At 33.1% G+C, this 24,909-nt stretch overlaps 1 protein-coding gene across 1 annotated transcript in view; it reads left to right on the top strand.

Moving 5' to 3' along the window:
- Positions 1–24,909, top strand: part of LOC118199859 (uncharacterized) — a 37,582-nt gene that overhangs the window by 1,378 nt on the left and 11,295 nt on the right. The window contains exons 2-3 of the mRNA XM_035371722.2: positions 22,716–22,811; positions 24,164–24,251. Of these exons, the coding sequence (XP_035227613.1) occupies positions 22,716–22,811; positions 24,164–24,251 (184 nt within the window). The remainder of the gene's footprint in view (positions 1–22,715; positions 22,812–24,163; positions 24,252–24,909) is intronic.

The raw sequence follows: 24,909 nt of genomic DNA on the forward strand, positions 1-24,909 counted from the left end.
TTTCCGGTTGAAAAGTGTGTATGAAATCACTTTCATTACAGCAATCACTTGTTATAATGTCCTCATTTTAGGATGTGAAGGGTGGTTATAACGAGTTTCGAATGCATTATGCAGTTTTGAAGCAAATTTTCTTTTTCCTTCTCCTATACATACAATATCATCTGAATCAAAAATAAAGCTTGGAGATATTGTCAAACTTCAGTATTAGACTGCAAGGAGATATATGTTTCCTTTAAAAAATTTAAGTATATATTTATTTAAATTGTTATGCTGTTGGGAATAATATACTTTTAAATTTTAACCTTTTAATTTCGATACATTCTGATTAACGCTTTTCTAATTTCGAAAGTTTTTTATTTATATATTTTTACTCTCAAAAAAGAAAAAAAGAAAGAAATACAGATGAGTGTTTGAGCCTGAAACTGAAATACTTCTCACGTTGAAATATCTAGTTTATTTATGTGATATTTGGAATTTCACGGCAATCAAGGTTTTGGGCATATCAGTAGCCTTTATTTATTTATTTATTTATTTTTCATCCATTTAGTAGGATAAGCGAAATATCTTATGATTCCCTGTATTTCTTACGACAGATATTTGCCTACAAAATACACTTAAAAAGTTTCAGAATTCGGAATCCGCAGATACGAGCAAATACTTTCATTTAAAAAAATGTCTCGTTATGACTTCTGATGGAAACATTTCCCTCCGTAATATAGAACACTTTATAGGCGTTAAATTCAAATATGAATAGTTGGATTATTATTTATTTATTATAAGTGTTTTTGATAAAATATTATTTCTGTTACTTATTACATCTTAATAAATAAAGAAGAGCATTCAATTAAATGATGGTTTTCGTTCTACATATATTAGGGAGAGGAAACATTCACTACCACTCTTTACAATCAGTATCTGGAACATATAGATGCTTAAAATATATCTAATCAAAGCTTCTTTATCATATAAAGCAACATAAAATTCAGATTCTCGCTGCGTCGATTACAGACATGCATACTTGTCGAAACATATTTGAAATGTTTGGTTATCGCATTCAAGTTTTCAACCTATTTATTGGTTAATTAGTTAATAACTAATGAATATGAATTGAAAAGGTAAACACAAACTTAATGTAAATGTAAAACTTAATGTAAACATAAACTTAATTATCTTAATTCGAATCACATACGAATTAGGATTTTATAACAATAACTCTATTACACTTTCTAATGCTCATTTACATGACTGCTAATTAATAATTTAATTAATTATCATTTGATATGGAAAACTGTTGTCTCGTATAAAGTTTTCTCTATAACTTTTACGGTTTCAAGTAATAAAACTTTCGTTAATACAATTAATACAACAAGCTAATCAGAATTTAATCTAATTATAAGTTGCTTATTTATTCTATTTCTGCTTTTTAATTTAAATGAGCTGAAGTGTTCTCATTTTATAAGAGGAGAATTTTTTTCTCTCTATTTGATGGAAACACGAAGAAAAGAACTAAGCGAAACAGATTACCTAAGTATACTTTTCCAAGCCAAATAACTACTCTCCCTGGCATTCTAACAATGGATCTCCTATTTGCCAGCTGGATGTGCTAATCACTTAGGCTATGAAAGACGGACGGCGAATGCAATAATTCCGTACATTTTCTTGCACTTAAAGAACGACCAGGGAAAGTTACAAGACCCAGTCGAGCAAATCCAAATGGTATTATCGTTCAATATATTCTTAATTTGGATGCCACTATATTAATTTCTTAAATTTTTTTAGAAGGGGAAACGCGGAGAATCGATTGTGTTGCCCGTTAGTTTTTAAACCACGGATCTTCCAACTGTTAGCAGTGGGTGTTAAACGAAACCCTACGAAACCACGCATAGAAGAACACGATTATTCCAAACAAAATAATTTTTTTTATTCTTTCCCTTCTAATTATTCTTTTGTGAAAGACTTGAAAGATCCGAGAATGTTTTTTGGATTCGGCTTCAAAGAATACTTTTTGATTCGTTCCCATCTAGTTAAGAAGCAAAATCCAAGATACAAATCAAAAAATCAAATTAATTTTTTTTTCTTTCACACTCTGATTTGCTTTACATTTAATGACTACTATGGAAGGAAGAAATTACTCAAAAACATAAATTCTAAACTAGGCAAAATAAATAAATTCATAGAAAAGTATACTTTTCTCATTGCTAATTATTTTCATAAAATATGTTTACAGTTTAGCTTATAAAATTAAAATTTCATCTGTCATAATATTGGGTTGTTGGAAAAGTATGGAGCCTTATGCACCATTTTGTTCGATGAGAGCCTGCCATTTTCCGACGTAGTTCCTTTTTTCGATAACAGAAGAAGAACCACTCACGTAAACAACATGGGGATAGACGAAAGAGAATTTTATATCTGTTGGAGCATAGGATTTAAACCTACAGCCAAATTAGAAGTCAAAGAGCCAAAGTTCCAGAACCGAATCAACAGCTGAAAATTATTTAGATATTGTGCATTACTGTTTGAAGAATTTGAGTTCTTGAAAGCCTGTAATTAACTGTGGCTCGATTATGTCAATATTTACTTGTACATCAAAATGCTGTTTTAATATACATTTACGTTAAGTTTACCTCTTGTCCTTGTTACTGGAGTTTAGTTAGTTAGGCTTTTATTTAGCTGTAGAGGCGATAATATATAAGGGCAAGAAAAAGTTAAATAAGTATAATTAGATGGCTAATTAATTTTAAACTTACAAGCTTATTTCGAGGGAACAGAACTTCTTACACAAGGCGAATCACCTAAAATTTGCACCACAGTGATTTCTGAGATAAAATATGCTATTGATTTCACTGAATAGATGTTTAGGCAGAGGCTCATAATTTGAACTCGTACAAGGATTTTGATAATTTATTAGATTGGATATTTTTAATAAAGTTAATTTTTTTTTCTAATAGAACAATGCCAGTTGACATCAGTAGAATAAAACAAGAGGAACTGTTATATATCCGCATGGTATAGGGACTTGTGGTATCAGCTTGCCTAACACATAGTGCAAAGTGTATTATAGCTTGTCTTTAGCGATTGTTTTAAAATTGTTTGATTGGGCGACGGAGGCCTGTTCTTTAACCAGCCTGTTTATCAAATTTGACCTTGTTAGATTTTTTCCTATGAGGAAAACTAAAAGGCACTGTGTACAAAGACATACTGAGTACATTAGAAGATATGAAACGACGTATTGCAGATGCCTGTACTGAAATTTCGGCTGAAATGCTATAACGAGCGCAGAAATCTGTACACGACACATACTGGAGGCTTCTAATGTAGCTGGGTGTCATCATTTTGAACATAACTTGTGAATACTAGTATCCCCTTTCTTCTTCACAATATTCTTCATAACCATTAATTCATTCTGTTCTTCATTTTATATTTCTTAGTAATGTGCTAACTCATAGTATGAGAAAAAATAAAAATTTTAACTTGTGTTTTATCGTAAAATCTGCAACAAACACACGTACGCACACGAACAAAAAATTACACGTGCGAAAAGCCAGTAACTGCGCCAGTAAAAGGAGTAGACAACTGTCGGTATTTTGGGATATTACGATAGCTCGTACAATACTTGTAAAAAGTCTTTCAAAAAACACTATTGACATTTCAATTTCCTTTTTGATGTCAATAGGTATTGTTTTAATTGAAAAGAAAATGTAACTGTAATGTAAAATCTGAAAGCTTTCAGATTTTTTAAAATTTTATTTCATATTACTTTTACACCAATTGAAACTTGCTTCGAAGTTTATTCCTAATTTAATTTCTGTTTCTTGAAAACTTACAAACTAAAGATGGATTAGATTAGATTGAATTGTTTTGTTTACAGCGGGGAGTCTGCCTAAGAAAAGGAATGCCGGCGTGGGAAACTTTCTTAGAAAAATTAACTCGCTTCCACATAATACATAGGAAAAAGCACAAAATACAAAAGTAAATAAAGCATAAAAAGAATGTGTTTCAGGAGCAATTTCCGTCTACAAATAAAAATCTGAAAAGAATGTGTCGCTGAAACAATTCTCTTGTACTCTTTTACTAAATACACGTTCTAAACACACAGAACAAGAATGTTTGTATCTAAAACGCACAAGAATGTTTGTATTTATAATCTGCTATACTGAGAAGACAACACCTTTTGAAATCTGCAATGATTGCCAAAGTAAAAGACATTTTTTTTTTTTTTTTTTTTAAGCCCAAAAGGGACTGTTAGACTCGAAATGGGATTTTGCATGGATTCACTACAAACGGCGAATCGCTTTTCAAACTGTTGCGACTAAGTATCGCTTTCTGTATTATTTTAAAGGACGTTCAATAATGAAGAATTTCCATTTATGTATATTTTATGTATTATTTTCTTCTCATTGTGAGGAAACGACGGTGCCTGGAGCCATCTAATTTTGAATAACGTAGAACATGTTCACCCGGAAGCTCAAATTTTGAATTTTATATTTCATATTTGTAAAACATTAATGAAATTTTGATTAAAAAAACTCAAAGATTTGAAAGTGAGCAGTGGCAACACTGCACGGAAAATAAAAATTTTATCTTCAGCATGCGAGACTATGTACCGGAAATTCTAAAATTATGTTGTTTTGCTGTTTTTAACTATTTTTTTATTTTTGCTGCTGAATTGAATTTTTGTGCCATAAGTGCGGAGAACATGATCTTTAATAAATAAAATGAACACTCAAAACACTAATAATAAAAACACATAAAAAGTTTTGTTAGCGATCTTACTAAGAAAACTGATTATTGAACTGAAAAAAGACTGAAAACTGATTAGTAAAGTGAGAAAAGACTCAAAAAAATATACACTGCTCGACATTGAAAATGCAACACCAAGAAGGAGTGGTGAGAAATTTATGCAAATTTTAGAGTAGACGCACGTCTCTGAGTTATGCGAATGACGTGAAATGCGCAGCTCTCCGACGCACGTGAAAGAAGATATAAGGGAAGGAATGTGCAGAATGGGCAATATTTGTGTCGTTATTTCTGCCAGACGAATTATCGAAGAAAGTTGGTTTTTGTCCAGGAGGATACGTGTAATAGGAGAGAATGCCAGGCCGCCGTCAAAGAAGGCACTTCCAGCAGATGGATGATTTTACGAGGGGTATGGTGATCGGACTGAGAAGGGCGGGTTCTTTACGATACCCATCTTTCATGTTGATAACCTTAAACTTTCATGTTTTCATTTATTTATTTATTTATTTTAAAATTTCTTGTCATTCTCCATTAAGCAGAAAATTTCTGAATTTAGAAAATTCATGTTTCAAATTTCATATTCTGAATTTTCTGTGGTTAGAAAATCTGAAGACCCCATGAGAATAATCCTTTGGAGATATTAGTGCAATCTCCTCAAAACTTAATTACAATTGTCATAGACCTTGAAGAAATGTCGAAATCGCCTGTTATTCTACTAGAAACCTCATTACAAGTGTGTTCAATTTATCTTAAAGCTGTTGATAACATTACAGAAAAGGTCTGTGCTTCCGTCTGATGACATTTCTGATAAATGGGTAATCCAGTGTGAAGCCGATTTTTTCAAATACTTCAATATCTTCCAAAGGGCTGTTCGATCTCACTTTCCACAATTTTTCATGGGATATGTTGAAAGTTCTTTGCCAATAAACCATGCAACTGAAGAGTACTTGGCATTGGCAACACTAGCCTTTCAGGATTTGTTATGATATGATACGATGGGTTCTAACAATTTTAAAGGTATGTACTTCATAATTGTACTTTTTTATTTCTGGTTAGGATATTTGCCTCGATATGTTATTGCAGCGTTAATTCTTTTATTGATATATTGTAAAAGTTGTTATATTACATTAAATTTAAATGATGACGTTCTTGAAGTTGTACAACTTTAATTAGCTGATATATTAATTAAATAAACCTGAGAGCGCTATTTTTTTAAAATATGTTATTATTTAATTTGCAATAATAAATTAATATTTTCGAATAATATATTTTTTCATGGTTTTAGATACGTCCACTTAATTTACATATCCTTCTTGAATTTAAAAGATATTGTAAATTAGTTCGCAGCAATAATAATTATTCTTATTTTTTTACAATTAAAATTTAATTTACATATCCTTCTTGAATTTAAAAGATATTGTAAATTAGTTCGCAGCAATAATAATTATTCTTATTTTTTTACAATTAAAATTTAATTTACATATCCTTCTTGAATTTAAAAGATATTGTAAATTAGTTCGCAGCAATAATAATTATTCTTATTTTTTTACAATTAAAATTTAATTTACATATCCTTCTTGAATTTAAAAGATATTGTAAATTAGTTCGCAGCAATAATAATTATTCTTATTTTTTTACAATTAAAATTTAATTTACATATCCTTCTTGAATTTAAAAGATATTGTAAATTAGTTCGCAGCAATAATAATTATTCTTATTTTTTTACAATTAAAATTTAATTTACATATCCTTCTTGAATTTAAAAGATATTGTAAATTAGTTCGCAGCAATAATAATTATTCTTATTTTTTTACAATTAAAATTTAATTTACATATCCTTCTTGAATTTAAAAGATATTGTAAATTAGTTCGCAGCAATAATAATTATTCTTATTTTTTTACAATTAAAATTTAATTGAATATTAGCGTTATACCAATAGAGAATATTTCTTAAACTCAAATTTCATTCCTTGCAGCAATGGCGCATTAGAATTATTAAAATTTAATTTAATTTAACTATATTCTTGTGAAACAATTTTGTTGTAATTTTGTGCGGATTCTGTTGAAGTATAATAAAAGGAATTTGAATAACTCATCTACTGTTGGAATAATAAAGCCGAAAATGTTCGTGATTATAATTTCGAACAACGGCCCATTAGCGGCTGAGGTTATGAACTCTGGTAGTTCGGTCCAACTTTCGAATCCCGGGGCATGAACTGCCTGCATGGGTATTTTCGTGGTTTTCCACATGTGTATCGTGTATGCAGTATATTGGGGATGCATACGTAAATAAAGCGAGCCCGGCCCGCGCAAAACCGCTGGACACTGGTAGTTCTGCCCAACTTTTGAATCCCGTGGAACGGGCTGGTTCCATGGGTGTTTTCGGGAATTTAGGCATGTCTATCGTGTATTCAGTATCTTCTGGATGGATATGTGAAGAAAGCGGGCGCAGCCCGCGCAAAGTGCTGAAAACTGGTAGTTCGGTTCAACTTTCGAATCCCGGCAAACGGCTGACTGCATGGGTGTTTCGAGATTTTCCGCATTTCTAACGTTTATGAAGATAAAGCGGCCGCAGCCCGCTCAAAATTGCTTAACACTGGTAGTTCGGTTTAACTTACGAATCCCGGCGAGCGGACTGGCTGCATGGGTGTTTTCGTGATTTTACGCATGTGTATCGTGTATGGAGTATCTTCTGGATGAATACATGAATAAAGCGGGCGCAGCCCGCGCAAAATTGCTCACAACTGGTAGTTCGGTCCAACTTTCGAATCCCGGCAAGCGGACTGACTGCATGGGTATTTTCGAGATTTTCTGCATTTCTGCATTCAGCCCGCGCAAAATCGCTGAACATTGGTATTTCGGTCCAACTTTCGAATCCCGGGGAGCGGGCTGTTTGCATTGGTGTTTTCGTGATTTTCGCATGTGTAATGTATATCTTTTCGAAGCATACATGAATAAAGCGGGCACAGCCCGCTCAAAACCGCTGAACACTGGTAGTTCGGTCCAACTTTCGAATCCCAGCGAACGGGCTGGCTCCATGTGTGTTTTCTTGATTTTACGCATATGTATCGTGTATGCAGTATGTTCTGGATGCATAAGTGAGTAAAGCGGGCATAGCCCACGCAAAACCGCTGAACACTGGTAGTTCGGTCCAACTTTCGAATCCTGGCGAGCTGGCTGGCTGCATGTGTGTTTTCGGGATTTTCCGCATGTGTTAACATGTATGCAGTAAATTTTGCATGCATACGTTAATGAAGCGGGAGCAGCCACGGTAAAATGGCTGTACACTGGTAGTTCGGTTCAGCTTTCGAATACCACGAAGGCATCCATCCCCCTGAGGTAGCGGGCTTCAGCCCGCTAGATGTACTTATTATCTTTAATAAACCATAATTCGAGACCAAATATCTACGAAATACTTCACACCTTTACGAGGAAAAAAAATTACGCGAAGATGTTCTACACTGGAGATGGACGATCCGCTCTCAAACTGATTTAAAAAGCCGATTTACTTTAGGGAGTGAGCAAACGGTGGTAACTTGTGACCTAAAATGTAATAATTCAGGGAAGTATCTCTATAAAACAATCAAAACATTTATTAAATTTACCATTAACGTAAAGTAAAGCAAAAGAAACAAAAAGAGGTGGTCAGCAACTGCTGATGTGCAACCCACAGCAAGCCAGTACTGGGCTTTTCTAGAACAGAAACAATGCAGCCACATCGGCGCGGCTATTTGTAATACCAATAAGCAGCTTGGTCTCGCAGCTTGTAATCAGCTGCAGAGAGAAATAAGGCAGCGCCCGTAAGTGACACTTCACTATCAGGTACAACTCCCATGCAGCACTCCACCAAACAATGATTCAACAAAACGGAGAAATATTTCCTTCGAGAGCTCTTGTTAGATGTATGCCAGATACAAGTACATGTATCACAAATGCAAGTACACGTGTCTATGGGTTAGAAGGATCACCTGACCCAGTAGGTCTTTTACTGGCCACTTACAGCTACCACTTATTTACCTCAAGCGACCTGCAATATGGACTCTCTTAAGAAATTTGTTATCAAAAACCGAGCATCAGTTAAGATCATCTGCAATACAACAAACAGTATTTCAACTATGGCGCAAGATATTTTTCAAAGAGAATTCAGACGCCATTGAAGTTCAGAAGTGATAATTGCAATACAAGTGCTAAAGAAGTATGCAAAGAACTTTAAATCATATTTTAATAACTGACATAGGCATTTAACTATTAAACATCATAATTAAAATTAAATAATTAAAAAAATAATTAAATATAACATGCGCACTCTGAAACATCATTTTAAATATTTAAATATAATTTTACTTATAAATGTGTAAGTGAAATTTTATTTAAATGATCATAATTCATAATTTCTGTATACTTTTAATGTTTAATTATGTTTTAAGTGTTTTGTTTAGTTATATTGCTATGCTTATTTAGTTATGTTTTAAGTTCATTGTATTTTTATATATATATTTATTTATTTATGCTATATACTGTATACACCGTAACATACATTTTATTGCCATACGTATAATATTGGATATTACTTTGTAAACGACAAAAAAAAAAAAAAAAAAAAAAAAACTATTGTATATGAAACAGAATTTCTGCTACCTCCCTACTTATGAATAAATTTCTTGCTAATATATTCTTGATAAAGCATCCTTAACCTCCCTACTTATGAATAAATTTCTTGCTAATATATTCTTGATAAAGCATCCTTAGAGAACTCTTAGGACGTGTTACTATGTCCAGATAGGGAAGACGTGGGATAATACCTGCTATCCCCTGATAGACATCAGGTATCCCTATCTTACGTCCCCTGACACTCGCCAGAAGTGTGCCAGGAAAATTCGATTCCCGTTTTAAGGGAAAAAGGAATGTTTCTCCTTTCATGTCAAAAGTGAGTTAAATTTAAGATTTTAAGCAATCTCTAAACTACGAAATCCATGCAGGAAGTTAGCGATTGAATCGATTTTCCAGATTACACTTCTAGTTCGATTCTTTTCGCTATTTCCTCCATCTTCGCTCACCGCTCTTGATTCACTCCCCCTTCCTCATTTTATTAATCATGGTTATTGCTAGTTAGGAGGTGACTTTCAATAAAGAACTGATTCAGTTCAGAGTGCGGGGATAATGTAAGGCATAGATGAAGGTGCAAGGAGAAAAAAATGATCAAAACAACAATATACTCTACACCAGCTAATACATTTGTTAAAACAAATGAAATTACATTTTTTTTTGTAACAAATAATTGCAATTTGTGTTGCAAAAGTAAACTTTTTTTTTGCAACACAAATTGCTAAAATCCATTTTCTTTTATGTAAATATGTAAATAACTAAATATTTTATAAATATAAAATCCTTTTGATTTTATGTAAACATGTAAATAACTAAATAATTTATGTAAACATGTAAATAACGAATAAGAAATTACCGATGCAAGAAAAGCATAAAAAACATTGAAAATGCAACTTCAAATTGTAGATTTCAAATTTGTGTAAATAACGAGCACAAGTTCTTGTAAAGAAGTTAAGCCATCGGCTCTACATCGGCACTCAGACTGCTCCAAATCTTGTCAGAAAGTTTTTATTGAATGATGGAAAAATCTTTTCTAAGTAAGAATTTAAAATCTAATTTTGATTGATGTCATTTCTTTAATATGAAAGAACTGCTGTATTTTTTCACAAATCGATTTAACGCAAACTTTTTCTAGTTGGGGACCACTTTTATAAATGAGTTTACAAACTGCTTAATGTTTCCCTCTTTGAAAGTAATTTTTTAGCATACAACTGATATATATATATATTCTTAAATTGCTATTAATTAAAATTCGTAATTTTCTATTGACACTAAGTAGCTAAGTTAACAGAAGAAAATTTATATTTGTGTTTAATAATTGAGGGCTAGTAGCATTTGGATAATCTGTTTCATCAACTAAAAATGAAACACATGCTGGTACTCATATTGATGAGATGGATGACCCTGCCCTTCTTGCAGAGCTGTTCTATGCTTGGATGTACGCTGGTAAGAAATACCATGATCAAATACAGTCATAATCAAATATGATAAGTTTAAATCTTTCTTTTGCTGTTAGGATTAAAATGTTAAGCCTGTAGGTAGGGTAATCGATCATAAATTTCATAAAATAAGTCTTAGGAAAAAATGTTATAATCTTCCACGCATAATTTCCAAACTGTTGAGATTTTCAGCTACATCGTAGTATACGTCAGTTTAGTTAAATCCTATATATCCTGGAAAATTATTCAGGACTACAAGGGAAAGCTTCAAAGCCCATCTGTGGTTCGGGGACGACAAATTGAGAAACCGGATTTAACATTACGGTATGAAGAACTTCTTTATCAGTAAGACGTAATAAGTCAGGAAGCTGGTAAAAAAGGGCATTCATTTCGTCCGTAAAACCGGTTCTTTATGTAAACATACAAATAGTTCTATTTTCATTTTTTCTCATGTCTTGAATCTATCACGTAAGTAACGAACTCACGATTATTTAGAGCTCCAATTTTCTTAATTGTAAAATAGACAGGGGGAGGGGGAAGGCAGGTATGAGTGGTCTGCAGTAATCTTTTTATATGAAATGTCACGCGAAATCGTGGTTCTGCGATCATTACTTTATCTGTGCGTATTTCGCTTCAGGTAATAAATGACACTATGTAAAGTTAATCGAACTTGAGTTCATGAGTAGTTTGCATTTGATTTATGCGTTGACAACATAAAATTTTCTATTAACAAGACCATGTCTATTGCAGAAAAATTACACCCTTCATCTTGTTGCAATGCATAACTGAATATCAAGAAAAATAATTATCATCATAAAGTACCCTACTTAACTGTCAACGAGACATCTAAATCAACTAAGAACGCCGGTCTCATGAATAATCATAGCGGTAAAAAGTAAGGATTCCCTTTTTCTCACGCTTTCACGCGTTTTGAATTACCTAATGACAGCTCATATGCAAACATAAAAAGGCTCCATTCATGAAATTTTCGCAGGTGTCAATTACTTTTTTCTTTCTGGCAGCAAGATATCAGGATTTTTTTTTCCTTTTTGCTACCTTCTACTAAGTGGATGTTGTTATTAAATGCAGACGATTCGAAATTCAATAAAGAATATTCCTGTAGCAGCAGGTGCAACTGAGCATTGAAAAAATTCTGCAGTCGACAGGAATCGGAAGAAGTATCTGACATGTTTCGTGAGAGAATGATGAGGAACTGTAACGTCACTTTTGTGCTCGTTAATTATTTTTAGCAATATTTGCAATGAAGCGGTTGCACGATTCCCTTTTTTCCTTTTTTTGACTTCAAAGAAAAAACGAGAGACGTAATGCGAGTGAACTTTTCTCTTTTTAAGTCCTTTTATGTCATATATGAAGTAATTAAGAACGAATCTACGTAACTTATTCTTTGGATTGAAAATTCGGGTAATTATTTAATTTTGTATTATTAAAAAACTTATATATTTGTTCTAGAAAGTTTGTGATTATTATTTTCGAATCTGTTATGCTTCATATGCCCTGAAGTGAAATTTTTGTGGAAGATGTTCTGCGTGTTTTTACGTCAGCGATGAAATATTTTTATTGAATCAAAATTGCCAGATTTTGTATCTTTTATTTGGTTTATGGGAATTTTGTGCAACTCTCACATGGAATGCGACAACAAAAAAATTACCTAAAAATTCTCATGAAAGTCAGTAGCGAACTACGAAGAGGATTCACGAAACAAAAAAAAATACGTATATTTTCTTTCTTTTTTTTTTTCTTTATTTTTATTCTACTTTTCCAGAGTATTCTAATTTTCCAGAACAGTGCTTCAGAACATAGTAATGAAGTGAAAAAAAAAATTCTAAGATCATTATGGAGGAAATGAATTCGATTTCAGCTATGAACTAAAAACTAAAAGTGGCTCACATTTGTTTTCGGACACGTGTTTTTCAGATTTGTTTGAAAATATCAGTTACTAACTCTTAGCAAAATAACTTGATTTTTTTTCACACATATTACTGACCATCGTTTTTAAAACCTGCTTGTTTTCAGAAAAGTTTTTTGATTTTTTTAATGTTTATTCAAAAACTTCTGTAAATGAACTCATGTATAAATAGTTTGTACATTTTTAACAAACAGTTTATATTTAATAAAAAATGAAAATAGCAGGACATCCAATATTTAGTTCGATATTCCTTAGCTAAAATTACTTTCCATGCACTTTGGCATGGATTTTAACTAATGTTTTTGAGTTGTTCCCTTTTGATCCATTTCCCTTTAAGAATTAATTTTAATACAGCTTTCGAAGAAATGCCATTTTACTTATTCTTTTCTCCTACTCACTCCACACGTACTCGATAGGATTTAAATCTAATGAATGGGGAGAAGTTCTGATAATCTGAGGACAGTTGTTTAATAACCACAAGCGAACATTTAGGGCTGCATGTTTAGAATAGTTACCCTAAGAAAATTTGAATGTATTTTGCATTCCAAGTTTTCTTGCAGATGCTTTCATGTTTTCATTAAGAATATTTATATGGTTATATCGTTTCGAATTATTTCCTATGAAAAGTAACTTTCATCCCAGAGGCAGCGAAACATACCCAAACCATTATGCGTCCACCTTCATGCTTAGTAGTAGGTAAGTGCTAGGTGATGGAAACTCCTGGCGAGATTAGAAGGAATTGTGTCAGCTCTCCCATCAGAAGTTAATTGCAATAAAAATAATTTTGGCATGGCCAAAGGCTGAATTTACGTAATTGGAACGTTACAAATGGGTCTTTACCTGTACATAATGAAGAATTTCGTCTTACAGAAGGTAAACGTGTTTTCTAACTAAGCATGTAAGTTAACAGTGTGATATTAAAATTAAACTAAAAATAAAAATATGCTAAAACAAAAATAAAATTAAACTAAGCTAAAACTAATTTTGCACATACCACTGTGCCGAAGCTTTCCAGTTTATTTCTTCTGCGGACTTTGACAAGCATAGCAACATCGTCAGCATAAGCAACCAAGCTCGGATGTTCCGCCGGTTAGCTTCGAGTATAAAATTGAATGTCGAGTTCCAGAAAGTAGGACTTGCGCAAGAACTGTGCGGGCAGCCTCTTTCCTGTATTTTAGAGGTAATGGCGCTGTTGCGCAGAATATGTGCATACACATTCTTTGGCTGTTGTATACTATAATTAGAGAGCAGTTTGTCAGATAGCTGGGGAACATTTTGTGGGGTTGGTTGGACGTTGCGCAGCTTTGAGCGCTTGTTTGTTAGCCTGCCACCGCATAAGTTCGAAGAACAATTGAAATAAAAGCTGTGATTAGGTTATTATTTCTGCTGTCTTAATTCCTCTTCCCCCTGCCATATAACATTAAAAGCATGAATCATGGAAAGGCCAGTTCGGAAGCCATGCTGTTTTAGTCTAATGATATGTTCGCTGTAGAGGTGATATTTTAGTCTGTTGATCAGGAAATTTTCATATATTTGCCAAGCGCAAAAAAATAGTATGCAGACAGCGGGTTTCTTGGTAAGTCTTTATGTTTTCACCAAAAAAAAAAAATTCCTTTTTTACTACTTGATCTACAGTTCTGAACGATCTGAAAAAAAGATCTGTTTGTGTAGTTGATTGAAATAGACATGAAAGAAGGTAGGACGTACTCTGCAGGCTATTTTGAAAATTGGATAATCAAGTTTGTCCGGTCTCGGAGCTTTTTTTTCTTTAGGAGAACTCGGTATATTTGTTTAATTTAGTCAAACAAGGTGTATCGCTGCTGGTTGTAGGAACGGTTAAGTCTTCTTTGATAAATTTCTATATTTGTTTGAATCATCTTCCGGGAAGATAATATTCAGATGAACAGTTGCAGTATTAGAAGCATAATTAGAGATGTTCTGAGTTTGTCTGGTTGTAAGCATATATGCATGGACTGAAAGACTTTATTTGTTATAAATTTATTTAGGCTACCATAGGGATTGGAACTGTTGTTACAGAAATTTTGCCAGGTATTTGCTTTTCCAGTAAGCCTATCGCATTTATATTGTGATTTCTTTTTCCTTTTGTGATTGTCTTCTTTTGCTGCTCATAGTCTTCCCCTTAGCGCTCTGCATTTTTGCCTTTGTTGGCGGAGTTTTTTTTTTTTTTTTTTTGTCCACCATGCGAAACCTTGCAGTTTGTTTCACTGTATGGAATGGGAGGATTTGATCGCATATAAATTGCATGGTCTTCATGAGTTTATCTGTGAAGGCTTCTAGGTCATCTGGGTTACTGAAGTTATTTATTTTGGCTTCTTCATTGGTGAGAGAGAGTGTAAACAGTTTTGAAAGATGGTCTGATTTTGCTGGCAGGAAGTTTTTAGAATTAGAGGATCGTTGCTAATGTGTTCATATTGAAATTAATGTACTTGTGATTCGAAGTACTTTCTTTATCTACAACTTCCCAGTCTTGAATCAGGTTAATAAAGCTACTGGTAGAAAAAGTTCGGTCTGGCCAGCCTTTACTGCAGGAATTGTCAAAGGTTTGTGGAACATTTTTCGGTGTTATGTGGATGGAGATTATGTGCTACAATGTAGTATTCTAGTGTTTAGTATTTGTAGTGGCCTAACACCGGTTATTGCTCTGGCATTGAAATCTCTGCTTATAGTTTGTGGAATGGATGGGCATTTTTTATTGATGCTATTTATTGATAATAATGTCATTCTTCGAGGAGAGTACAAGAGCTGATGGTAATCTGTATTTTAGTAAATTGTAGAAAAAATGCACGCAAAATCTCTATCAACAATGATGGTTGCTCAAGTCGGGTTACAGCATGTAATATGGGCTCTTACTGTTCGTTCATTAAATGAGCTGTGCGTTCTGTGATTCTCCAGATAACTGGAAAACTGGTGATATGTTCCTCATAACAGAAAGGTTCATACACTATAAGAAAATATGGTTTGTTTTGCATTGCAAGTGCTGCCGCTCTCACCGCTGCTGCTTGAGCACGTTGAAAATAGATTTGAATACAGCGTATTGGTCCTTCTTATTAGTTCTCATGAATATTAAAAACAGCTTTCTAAGCGTTGTTATCCTGTATATTTCTAGTTGAGTAGTGCTTCGGCGTATACGTTCGGCGTATTTTGTGTATGTTGGGCAGAATTGTGGTATCCAGGCTGATTGCATGATATTGAGAACGAAAAGCTGAAATTTAATTCAGGGTTCGCATCTACTCGATGCAGGGGGTTTGGAAAATCCAGGAAGGCAAAAATCATTCTAAATACATGAGAACAATTTTATTGATGCATATAAAAACAAACCCAAGGACAGACACATAACCAAAACGCTCTTTCACTTTCCAAAACCTAAACTAATTCTCATACATTCTAGAAGCTGTCGCTCTACTCCAGCTTCAATTCACTCAGTTCGCAACATCTCTCAACCGTCCGTTGAGTTGGAGAGAGTTTCAAACATTCAACAAATGCAGTTGAATAAATCCAAAATCTTTCTCGTAATAAGATCCGCATCATTCCAATTCCGACGTGACAATTTTTCATATGTACAAATTCATTAACATCATAGTAAATTCACATTTGTCTGCTAAAAATACTGGATACAGGAATTTTCCACCATCCTCGATTAATTATCTTGGCTTTTATTCTTAAAATATTATATATATTATATTCTATGTGTGACAAAATTCAAAGATTTTTACATCTAATAACAAATTCGAACTAAACGAATCAAACATTTTTCAGAATTTTTAAATGCGGGAAAATAAATTTATCTTTTTTCTCCCTATATTTACTTTAGGCTCACTTTCAATTTCGCCAACCGGCCAACATTTTGGACTTTTCTTTAGCCACGAAGACTCTACACCATCATGGAGCAATCATGCCCCAAGCAGAATAACAATGCGACAGTAAATTGGTAATATTCATACTCTCCGGAACATATTTTCATTCCTGAGGGTTTGTCAACTGATAATTTTCTTTAACTTGGTTGGTCACGAAAACTGACCAGTTTCCCAGCTCTTTTATCCACCAGATGGCTGCAGTGGAATCGGACCAAAATGTTGTTTTGAGATCTGAGAGAGAGCAAGTGCTTTACAAGCCTAGAGTCTATAGTACAAGCCATTAACTGCAATCGTGGCATACTCAGGGATTTGAGAGGAGGTATTCTATACTTCGCTCTTACAAAAGCTACCTTCACATCAGAATTAACTGTTGATCGAATAAAGATGCACGCAGCACACGCACTTTTGTTAACACAACAAAAACATGCAATTCAGAAAATGAATTAATTGCCATATAACAAGGCAAAGTTACATTTGTTAATTCATATAAAGTAAAACTTCAATTTACACACACTTTAATTAATTACTTTATATACTGTATGTTGAGAATGGGAGAAAAAAACTATTTTGAAAGAAAAAGAGGTTTTAATTAATTAAAATATTAATGCAGTTTTCGGAGATCGAACAATAAGAACTACAGCCTAGAAAATGAGTCTAATCCTTGGAAATTCTGCAGAGATCTACAAGAATACCTTGCAAACCTTAGTGGAAAAAATTTCTATCGTAACTGTTGAGGAACTAGCAGAGTTTTGTTTATTTTAATTTTGAAAATTAAGATTAACAAAGGTATAAGAAAACCCGCATTATTTTTGGGGATGCTAGAGTGTTTATCACACCGAATTCTACTTCTCGAACTGTTATGGTAGTTTTATTTAATCGTTGCTATGCCTCGCTGAGGGAAAGAAAAAGAAAAAAGATCTGGTTTAATAAATAAAGAAATTACAACAACACCAACTTGAAAATTTAAGTTGTATATGTATATATATCGGGCCCCAGAACACTACAATGTCCAGGGGCTGACTTTTTTTTTAAGAGCGCTCTGTTTCAACATGGATTATCCGTAAACGGCAAAATAAAACGGATATATCTGTTCAACATATATATCCGTTTTATTTTGCCAACACCATGGTCGAGTTACATGCAGTTTGTATTTCTAATATTGCTTTTAATGTGAAGATAGAGAGATGATTTTCTTATGAATTGCCTAAATACAGACTAATACAATAACTGGCGAAACATTTTTCTTTGACTATCTTTACGGGACATAGATAATATTTTTTCATATAATAATAATAATAAAAGACATTGTAGACAAATAAGACGTTTTCTAAGAGTGAAGGGGAGTAAGAATCTAATGACCAATATTTGGAGTTTTACAATTGGTGTATACTGTTCAGCAAAATGACGCACGTGTGTTGTACGTACATACGTGAATTTCAAGTACATATTCAAGTGAATTGGATATTTCAGTACGTGTACCCAAAAATACGATCAACACACTGCAACTCTAATGAATAATGAAACTATGGCTGCGGACAATCAGAAAGTACCATCTAGTTATTTTTTTTAATTGATTTTTTTTTTTTTACTTTCAATTCTATAATTGGTGAAAATGAACTTAAAATTGAGAAAGTACTAGGAAAGTACAGTGAAACTGTCATGAATGTTTTCTCAGTACCTTAATACGTACTTTTAGTGAATTGCGTAATATAAACTGAAAGAAAATATTATTAGTTTATTTGAGGGCTATCTGCCTAAGAAGAGGGAGCTTTTGGGGAGGACTTTCTAAGACAAATTGGCTCGGATTCATGTTACACGTGGGAAAATCACGAAGAACAACCATGCAGCCAACCCGTTTGTCTGTGATTGAACTCAGGGTGAACGTCCAGTATTTAGCAATTCTAAACGCATTGCCATTGGTGAGACAGGAAGAAAAGAACCAGAACTAAGTAGCCGACAATATTCCTCACTGCGTGTGTTCACTAATTTTTTGAAGTACACAAATCTTTAAGTTATAATTTTTTATTCAGATTGCGAGTGTAAGAAATTATGGTTTGTATTTCCTGTTAGTCAATTGCAGAACACATCTAGACAGAACATTGGTTATCATGCAACATTTTCACGATGCAGTAGTATTTTCAAACCACATCGTTACGTGTATTTCCGTAGCACATAACTTACAAGAAAACTTAGAGAAAATGCCGGTCGAGTGAACATGAAGATAATTTTAAAAAAATCTGATGTGGGCAACGCGTGACTTCCTTGTAAAAAAGGGGGCCCAGTTTTATATCTCCCCTCCTACTGGGCCGATTGAAGAAATGTAACTTGCTTTTTTTCACGTCTCGAAAGTGTGACTTAGGATATATAATAGATACATACATAGCAATTGTTCTAATATAGGTTTTTCTTACACAAAATCGACTTTTTATGAAATGACATATCTATTTTTTCCATATTTTGTTTCTATGACTCAAATTATGCCAAAGTACCAAGTTTTGTAAAAGTTGCACGAGCAGTTTTTCAAAAATCAGCTCTCAAAATTTTAGCTCCTAATTGTTAATTGAATTTGGTATATACTTATTAATATATCTCTCTTGTTATTAAACTTACTTGTTCCTACTTTTACAACTAGAAATTTAAATTCAATTCAAATAAAATTCGTAGCTCTTTTCTGATCTGCTTTTGAAAGTTGTATTTTTTAGCCAATTTTATAAAATTTTTGAAAACATTTTCGATTATAAACTGCAAAATTTGTGCCATAATCTTAAAGTAAATGTATTTCTAAGCATACATGCAAATCGTTACAGCGTTTTATTCAAAATTTCCGAAGATATACGTGAATTTACATAGTGGCGCGTTCTGAAATTTGGCATCTTTGGTATAAGCGATAATAACGCCAAAGACGGTTTACTCACTTTCTTAAAATTATTTGAGAGTATGAAGGATACAGTGTATTTTTTTCAAGTTCGTGCATAATAAAAGAGAAAGAAAAAATAGGTTACCATAAATTAAGAATTTCGCCGAGTGGGCCAATCTGGGCGCAAATTGAAAAAAGTGCGCCAAGATAATTTTTTCAATTTCTCGGTAAATTTCTTGCCAAGCTTTACAAAATTTAATATCTAGGCATAATTTAAGTTGTAGAATCAAACTAGGGAAAATATGGGTATGCCATTTCGGAAAAAGTGCGATTTTGTGTCAAAATACCTATGTTAGAAGAAGTATATATATAAATCTAATATAAATCCTACGTCGTACTTGCAAGACATGAAAAACGCGAATTAAATTTTGTCAATCGGCTCAATAGAACGGGAGATATAAAACTGTCCCCCCCTTTTTTTTGGTATGTGGGTGCAGAGTGTACATCTATTAAATTATACACATTTTTTGCTGCAAATAATTTTAATTTACTCATTTTGAAAGTCAGATACGATCTTTCATTTGAAAACATTCTTTTTTCACTGCCGACTGCAGTAAAACGATGTTAAATGTTATCGCTGTCTCATACGAAATTTCCAACAGTCTAGGGTTACTTATTTTTGAGTTTACGAGACATATACGTACGTACAGACGACACGCCGAAACTAGTCAAACGTTACAAAAATTCGACACTTTGCGACGAACCGTTTTTGGATTAGATTGGATTATTTAATTATGGCAAAACACAGGAGGGCTATCTGCCTAAAGAGAAGGATGCCTTCCTGGAGGACTTTCTAAGGAAAACTGGCTCGTATACGCGTTACAGATGGGGAAAACGCCCATGCAGCCAGCCCGTTCACGGGATTCGAACCTCGGACCGAACTACCAGTGTTCAACGTCTTTACCGCTCCACCGCTGGTGAACCCGAATCGTTTTTGAGTTATGCGACATATGTACCTGTTGCATCAGGTTCTTCTATTTACAATAAAATTAATGTAAAATTCCTTACCTGCTGCATCTTCAGTGTTCACGACGCCAGGCTTCTAATAATCACGTTTTCAGTAAGAGTTTCTATTACTGCTAACAAGCCATCTTGTCTTTTAATTATTTATTGAAATAAAAAGCTAATATACACTATTTACAAGGTAGGTGATAATTATTTTAAGACAGTACATTTTTAGTTCTGAGTCTTTACGCTCCTCAGAGCGGTTCCAATCTCGACTGGTTCTCGAAACTTAATTACAGCAAAAGTAAAGGAAGAGATGCCCGCCACCTAGTGGCAAGAATGTGACAGTACCTATAGATGCTACGACGGAATTTGTCGGAATGTATTCGGAAATGGTCAAAATGGACATTTCCATTGAAATCTGAAAGCCGAATTTTTCAGTTATTACTATCCTTTCTTTACTTTTCTTATCGATCAGGAAGATTGCAGCACACTCGTATATTACATTACATTACGTTACTTTCTTTACTTCATACAAGGAAGTAAAAACAGTAATGTAGTGTTACCAAAGTATTTGAACTTTCTAATAATCAACATTTAACTAGAAATTTGGAGAATTCAACTCATTTCGCTGTTAGACATGCTGGGTAATTGCATAAGTTGAATGAAGTAAAATTTCTAGGGCGTTTGCTTTGTTCAAGCCCGAAACCTGAACCTATCGATATGCAGATGTCGTCCAATCGTGGTAGGCTGAATGACGTTACAGTTAATTTCCTGGAAATCAGTTAAAGTATTGTCTAATGGATCGAACTGCGGAGATGTCTGACACCAAAATACTATCTTGTACATACAAGTTCGTATTAGATTGAATGCACACAGGATGGTAGCTTGATAATAACTCGAAAAAATATATTTTACAAATAAAAAAAAAAAAAAAATAAAACAAATCTGTATGGTTTCAGATTTTAAATTACGTCCAAAGGGGCGTTTTTTTAACGTTTTGTACGTTACTTTTTTAGTTATTAAATATCATGCTCTTTGCCACTTAAACCATAAAATTCAGTTCAACAGCAATGTCGCAAAATAATTTTTAAAAGGAGCATATCTTTACAATTTCCAATACACAGTTCTGCGCGCTGAAGATAAAAACATTTTTTTTTCCTCTGTAGTGTTGCCATTGCTCGCTTTGAAATCGTTGAGTTTGTTAATCGAAAATTCGTTAAAGGTTTACAAAACATGAAATCGATAGTAAAATAAATTCCAAATTTCAAATTTGGGCTTTCAGGTGCCCATATTCACAGTAGGATTACGTCATTCAAAATTGGATGGCTCTAGGTACCGTTGTTTTATCACAATGCGAGAAACATACATACATTTATGCAGATTCTTCATTATTTAATTTCTTCAAATATAGGACAGGGCGACAGTATTTGGTGGCAACGATTTAAAAAGCGATACAGCCTTTTAAAGTTTTCGACGCAAAATCGCAAAACGAAAACAACAGTCCTTTAGGGACAAAGCCCCTTCCGACTAAAAATAACCCTTTACAACTCGAACTTTCTACAAAAATACTCATACAGCTCTTCTCAGTATTAGAGAGTAGAATTAGTGATTACACTTCAAATACTAAGAACGTTAAACACAACGCAATGTAAAGCGCATCTAAAATGCGAAGTAATTAACTAAACAACTGAAAAACTGTTGTTTTCTCCGATCTTAAGTAGTATTCCCCCCGGTAGGCCAGAAATCTTGAGTATCTTCCAATTCTCGAAATTGCTAGAAGGCATATGAGAGCCAGATACGGTTGCAGTTACATATCTAGATTAATACATTTATTCAAGCACAGAACCAATTACAAATTACAATTACAGTTACAGTTATACAATTACAATTATACGTGGACCTGATCAAAATGCCCCCAAATGGTCGCCAAGTTTGGCGAGTTTTGACTATTTCTCTCCAAATTTGGTCACGAAATTGGTCACAAAAACCATCACCAGCTTGGCGACATATATGGACGTTTAATTTAATAGATTATCCATTTACTTAGTGTTAAACAGACTTGCCCTTGTAATCTTATTTTTCCGGCAAAGCTTCGCCTCTTCAGATTTTCATGTTACATTATACAAAACATACTCCTATTTTACATATGATTTCACTAAAATTATTGACATATGTGCAAAATTCGTAAAAATATCTTGCATTTAAATTTTTTAATTAAAATTTTATTGATGATTGAATATAGAGTAGGTATTTTTGCATTATTTCAGGCATCTAAACCTCTGATGGAAAAGAGGAGACGAGCCAGAATTAACCATTGTTTGGCGCAACTCAAGTCTCTTGTTGTGGATCCGAATACTACAGAGGTAATTGCGTATCTCAGTTGTTAACGTATTTTAGTCTTTAAATTCAAGTAACTGCTACTAAAGAGCAAATTATAACTTTCTGTTTTAACAGTTTTAAACACAATCACATTCAAACCCTATGGAACAAGAATTTACATATCCAAGACTCTATTATAAAATCTTTCCCCCAGAACATAAATTATTGCGTATATCGATATATATGTCTGTATGGAATGTCTATATAGAACCTTAAAATTAGGATATGTTAAGATATGTAAAGTGCTAAAACATTCAAAATCGATGGTTAAAGCTGTGGGAAAAAATCTTTAAGAATTTTGTATGCTCAATAATAGCTATATTGTTGTGAGCATATGGGTTATCAATATAATGAATGAACACAGGTCAGATGATAGGTTGATAAAAATTATCAAAAGAAAGTTCTGGAACTTTCCACAGAAATAATCGTACCTGTGTTCACTATATCACGGAGTTCAATCAGTAGTTACACTTGAAATTTCTGAGAACGTTATACACAACGCAATACAAACCACAGCTAAAGAGCGAAGCTAAACTGGACAGATGCTCGCTCCGACCTTATATATTTTCCACCAGCCGTCGATATATTTCTAGTACTTGCTACTGGAAGGCAACATGTGGGTCGAATTACGGTTCTAGTTAATAGTGATCAATTACATTTATTCAATTACAATACCTATTACGGTGATAAAGGGATCGAACCCAAATGCCTCCAAATGGTCGCCGTTTGGCAACTTTTTGCGATTTCTTGCCAAATTTGGCGACAAAAATTAGTTGCCAAAATCGTAGTTAGTTTGGCGATCTCGCCAAACTACCGAGATACCCATTTATTCATGATAAATGGTCCATATACCCCTGTATTCTTACTTTTTCGGCAAAGCTCGTCTCTGAATTTTTCATATTACATTATACAAAAGAAATACAACAATTTTACTTATAATTTCACAACATTACCTAAGTACAAAATTCGTAACAATATGTAGTCTTTTAACCATTTGCATTTTATTGTGTACGCTTATGATATTATAAGAACGAAACTCTTATTGCAACTTCATGTGATGTATTTCATTTTTTAAAAAATTAATATTATCAGCGATAAGTTTATAATAATTTTTGAGCTCTTGCAAATAGTGCTGGAATTATTACAACAAATGTACAGTTGGTTGAATTGAAAGAAAAAATTAAATATTATGTTTAAAAAGAATTATGAATTTCGAAAGCACAGTTGTAGCTACCATGTTCAATGAAGTGTTATTCCTTCGCAGCAATTTACAAATGAAAGAAAATTTTCGTATTTAGTTTAATCAGTGTTTTAATTCTCACTGTATGCCTTTCAGAGGTCAAGACAAACGAAGTTGGAAAAAGCAGACATTTTAGAGCTTACTGTTCGACACTTACATGAAATCAAGCGACGACAAAGAACAGGTGATTGTACATATATTTTATATAGCTAAAGATATTAAAAATGAAACTGAAATGTAAAACCGGAATTAAGGTAGAAGTATTTTTTGTATTATGCTGTTAACTTGACTATACGTGAAATACTTTTGTGTCAATTTTGTGTGAAAGAGGGTAAAAAGGAGTAACAGAGTTTCTGTTCCATCGAAAGGAATTTTCAAAAATACCTGAAGTTTAAAGCAATAGTTTTAATTCTCGCATATTGTGAGTATTGTGTTTAATAATATAAGTATAATGAAAACGTGTCATGGTTGTGGAGAAAACAACTCAAGAGTAAAACATCGTCTTACAAAACATCCAAGGAGAAAAGAAAGAAAGGAGAAAATATAGCAATTCTTGGTATAAAGCATTATCGTAGGAAAAAAAAAACAGTTAAAAATTTCGCAGTTTTAAAACGTCGTTGTATAAAATATTGTAGTAAAAAATAAAAGCACCTACAAATCATCGCATACACGATGACATCGCAGACAATGATAATTAAACAGTCTTAATATAAGAAGCACCATGTAGTTTTTATTATTTTTTTCCTAATTTTTTTGTGCTATAATTTTCATGAAAATTTATTAATAGAGCTTTCTAGAAAAAGATTATCAAATAATGACTTTTTATTAAGTAAGTTTAAGAA

Source organism: Stegodyphus dumicola, chromosome 8, assembly GCF_044657685.1.
Source record: "Stegodyphus dumicola isolate Sdum_Otavi_A_Nest chromosome 8, ASM4465768v1".
In the NCBI taxonomy this organism is placed as follows: Eukaryota; Metazoa; Arthropoda; class Arachnida; order Araneae; family Eresidae; genus Stegodyphus; species Stegodyphus dumicola.